At 36.6% G+C, this 4,209-nt stretch overlaps 1 protein-coding gene across 1 annotated transcript; it reads right to left on the bottom strand.

The window, feature by feature from the left end:
- Positions 1-3,347: 3,347 nt before the first annotated feature.
- On the bottom strand, positions 3,348-3,773 carry LOC123671228 (ATP synthase subunit d, mitochondrial-like). Its single transcript, XM_045604961.1, has one exon. The coding sequence runs from the start codon at positions 3,771-3,773 to the stop codon at positions 3,348-3,350; it is 426 nt and encodes a 141-aa protein (XP_045460917.1).
- Between the last annotated feature and the right edge of the window lie 436 nt (positions 3,774-4,209).

The following is a 4,209-nucleotide window of genomic DNA, read 5'->3' as shown; positions in this document are numbered from 1 at the left end:
GACCCATAGGCTTCATATAGTGCAACTGGCTCCCCGTTTTAATGTAGGCAGAGAAAGACCTCTTTTACACTCAAAGTGACTTTCTATAGTTTCCCGATATTTCGAATTGTCATTATAGCAGTCATTTGCTTTCATTTCTAGAACTATACGATCTGAACTGATAATCTGATCTTCATCAGTGCATTAAACTCACCTCTGATAGTTAAGGACAACTTATCGAGGATGGAATTAATTATTATACAGGGTGTCCAGCGATTTTATTCTCCAGAAGTTGTCATTTTGACATTGTATTTTTATAATGTTATTTTAAATGAAAAACATTCAGTAATTTTATAGGAGAATATTTTCCAATATTTGGGGCTTGTAACGATCCTGGTTCACCTGGGGCTTCGAAAAATCATTGCTTGGAGAATGGGTTCTGGTTCAAGAAACCCTCCCAATTTCGGAGCAAATTCAATATTACTTACTTTACTTATCATATGAATTAGAGCTGTCGTGAAATTCATTACTCTTAAATACGTAATACATAGTACCGATGGACCCATAGGCTTCATATAGTGCAACTGGCTCCCCGTTTTAATGTAGGCAGGGAAAGACCTCTTTTACACTCAAAGTGACTTCCTATAGTTTCCCGATATTTTAAATTGTCATTATAGTAGTCATTTGCTTTCAGTATGCTTTCATTTCTAGATCTATACGATCTGAACTGATAATCTGATCTTCATTAGTGCATTAAACTCACCTCTGATAGTTGAGGATAACATATCAAGGATGATTAATTTTTATACAGGATATTCAGCAATTTTATTATGCAGAAGTTGCCATTTTAACGTTATATATTCATGTTATTTTTCAATGAAAACATCAATCAATTCTTTGGGAGATGAATCCCTAATATTTGGGACCTGTAACGATTCTGGTACACCTGAGGCTCCGAAAAATCATTGCTTGGAGAATCGGGTTTAGTTGATGAAACCCTCCCAATTTCGGAGCATATTTAATATTATTCGCTTATCATAGGTATGAATTAGAGCTGTCGTGAAATTTATTAGTCTTAAATACGGAATAAAAAATGTGTTTTTTTAGAGCTATAGAACTTTAAATTGCAATAAAACAACGGTGGATTATTCGATTGACATGAATTTTATTTATCCGCAAGATAATCTTGTGGCATTACATTTCAAATAAGATTTCTGGCATATGACCGCCACGGCTCGCTCGAATGTAGTCCAATCTGGACGTCCAATTTTCGATGACTTTTTCCAACATTTGTGGCCGTATATCGGCAATAACACGGCGAATGTTGTCTTCCAAATGGTCAAGGGTTTGTGGCTTATCCGCATAGACCAATGACTTCACATAGCCCCACAGAAAGTAGTCCAGCGGTGTTAAATCACAAGATCTTGGAAGCCAATTCACAGGTCCAAAACGTGAAATTAGGCGGTCACTAAACGTGTCTTTCAATTAATCGATTGTGGCACGAGCTGTGTGACATGTTGCGCCGTCTTGTTGGAACCACAGGTCCTGGACATCATGGTTGTTCAATTCAGGAATGAAAAAGTTAGTAATCATGGCTCTATACCGATCACCATTGACTATATATAACCTTCTGGCCATCATCGTTTTTGAAGAAGTACGGACCAATGATTCCACCAGCCCATAAAGCGCACCAAACAGTCAGTTTTTCTGGATATACCGGTGTTTCGACATAGACTTGAGGATTAGCTTCACTCCAAATGCAGCAGTTTTGTTTGTTGAAGTAGCCATTCAACCAGAAGTGCGCTTCATCGCTAAACAAAATAAAACGGACGTAGTGCGCGATACGTATTCCGCACAGAACCATTATTTTCGAAATAAAATTGCACTATTTGCAAGCGTTGTTCAGGCGTGAGTCTATTCATGATGAATTGCCAAACCAAACTGAGAATAAATCACTTGACAGCTGTAAAATGGGTCGCCATCTTGAACAGTAATGCCAATTTGAAGTTATATACCTCGAAAAAAAAACACCCGTTAGTACCGATGGACTCATGACTTCATATGGTGCAACTGGCTCCCCGTTTTAATGTAGGCAGAGAAAGACCTCTTTTACACTCAAAGTGACTTCTTATAGTTTCCCGATATTTCAAATCGTCATTAGAGCAATAATTTGCTTTCAGTATGCTTTCATTTCCAGAACTATACGATCCGAACTGATAATCTGATCTTCATCAGTGCATTAAACTCACCTCTGATAGTTGAGGATAACATGTCAAGGATGGAATTAATTATTATACAGGGTGTCCAAAGATTTTATTGTCCAGAAGTTATCATTTTAACGTTGTATTTTCATAATGTTTTTTAATGGAAAACAATAGGCAATTCTATGGGCGTTGATTCCCCAATATTTGAGGCCTGTAGCGATCCTGGTTTACCTGATACTCCGAAAAATCATTGCTTGGAAAATGGGTTCTGGTTCAAGAAACCCTCCCAATTTCGGAGATTATTTAATATTATTCACTTATAATATGAGTTAGAGCTGTCTTGAAATTTATCACTCTCAAATACGGAATACTTGTACCGATGGCCCCATAGGCTTCATATAGTGCAACTGACTCCCCGTTTCAATGTAGGCAGAGAAAGACCTCTTTTACACTCAAAGTGACTTCCTATAGTTTTCCGATATTTCGCAAATTGTCATTATAGCAGTCATTTGCTTTCAGTATGCTTTCATTTCTTGAACTTTACGATCTGAACTGATAATTTGATCTTCATCAGTACATTAAATTCACCTCTGATACAGGGTGTCTAGCGATTTTATTCTCCAGAAGTTGTTATTTTAACATTGTATTTTCATAATATCATTTTTTGCGGAAAACAATCAGTAATTCTTTGGGAGATGATTCCCCAATATTTGGGGCCTGCAGCAATCATGGTACACCTGGGGCTTCGAAAAATCATTGCTTGGAGAATGGGTCCTGGTTCAAGAAAATCTCCCCGTATATTTATAATTATAATAATTTTTATTCAATAACTAAAAATTTGTCTGTCATGTCAATATATATGTCTTATAAAATATTTTCAGACGAAAATCATCATTTCAAATTTCAATAATAATAGTTTGACAACTTATGAAATATCTAACAGTTTTTTGCAAACATATCGGATATATTTAATTATGGACAGTTATAGCGATTTAGAAGTACATACTGCTCCAGAAATAAGAGAGTTGGCAATATTGCTTTTTGAAGGGAAAAAATACAGTTGAAGCAAAATTTTGGCTTCATGAAGAGTTTCAAGACTTTGTAGAAGAATTGTTTATTTCAAGACTTTGTAGAATGAAATATTTACTATTGATATAATATGTATTATGTTACTAATTCATATAGATATTCATGAGGCCAGAAAGTTGGTCTGTTGATTGTATCCAATGCAATATCTAGGTGAGCATCTTTGAAATCTTCCATGGTCATTTCACTATATGGAATAAGGCTGTTCAAATGGTCCAATTCCTTTTGATATTGGGCAATATTTGCATTTGATTCCTTTTTGAAGGCCTCAATATCTGCCTTGATTTCTTTTTCTACTGCATCAATTTGTGAAGAAACAGTATCTGGTGGGTAGGGTATTTTTAATGCACTATACTGTTTCTGGAACTCTTCGACCATTCCTGGTACAGGAACTTTTGACTTATAAAGGGACCAATCAATTACTGGTGGATTTTCTGGGTAAGCTGAAGCCCTTCTCAAATAACTATCAGACTTAGCGGGATTTGCACCAGGAAAATCAACCATCATTGATTGGTAAGCTGAGTTTAAACGTGGTGAAATGAGCACCGAAGACGGCAAACGCAGTGGACGCCCAAAAGAGGCTGTCACCGACGAAAAAATAAAAAAAATTCACAAAATAATTTTGAATGACCGTAAAGTGATGTTGCTCGAGATAGCAGACATTGTGAAGATATCATCTGAACGTGTACATCATATCATTCTCGAATATTTGTACATGAGAAAGCTGTGTGCAAAATGGGTGCCGCGTGAGCTCAAAATCGATCAAGAGCAACGACGTGTTAATGATTCTGCAGTGTTTGAAGCTGTTTAAGTATAAAAACACAAATTTTTGCGTCGATATATGACAATGGATGAAATATGGCTCCATCATTTCACTCCGGAGTCCAACCGTCAGTCAGCTGAGTGGACTGCACTCGATGAACCGAATCCGAAGCGAGGA

This window comes from Harmonia axyridis, chromosome 1 (assembly GCF_914767665.1).
Source record: "Harmonia axyridis chromosome 1, icHarAxyr1.1, whole genome shotgun sequence".
Classification (NCBI taxonomy): domain Eukaryota; kingdom Metazoa; phylum Arthropoda; class Insecta; order Coleoptera; family Coccinellidae; genus Harmonia; species Harmonia axyridis.
Note: the sequence above shows the minus strand (reverse complement) of the source record. Positions and strands in the feature narration are given on the sequence as shown.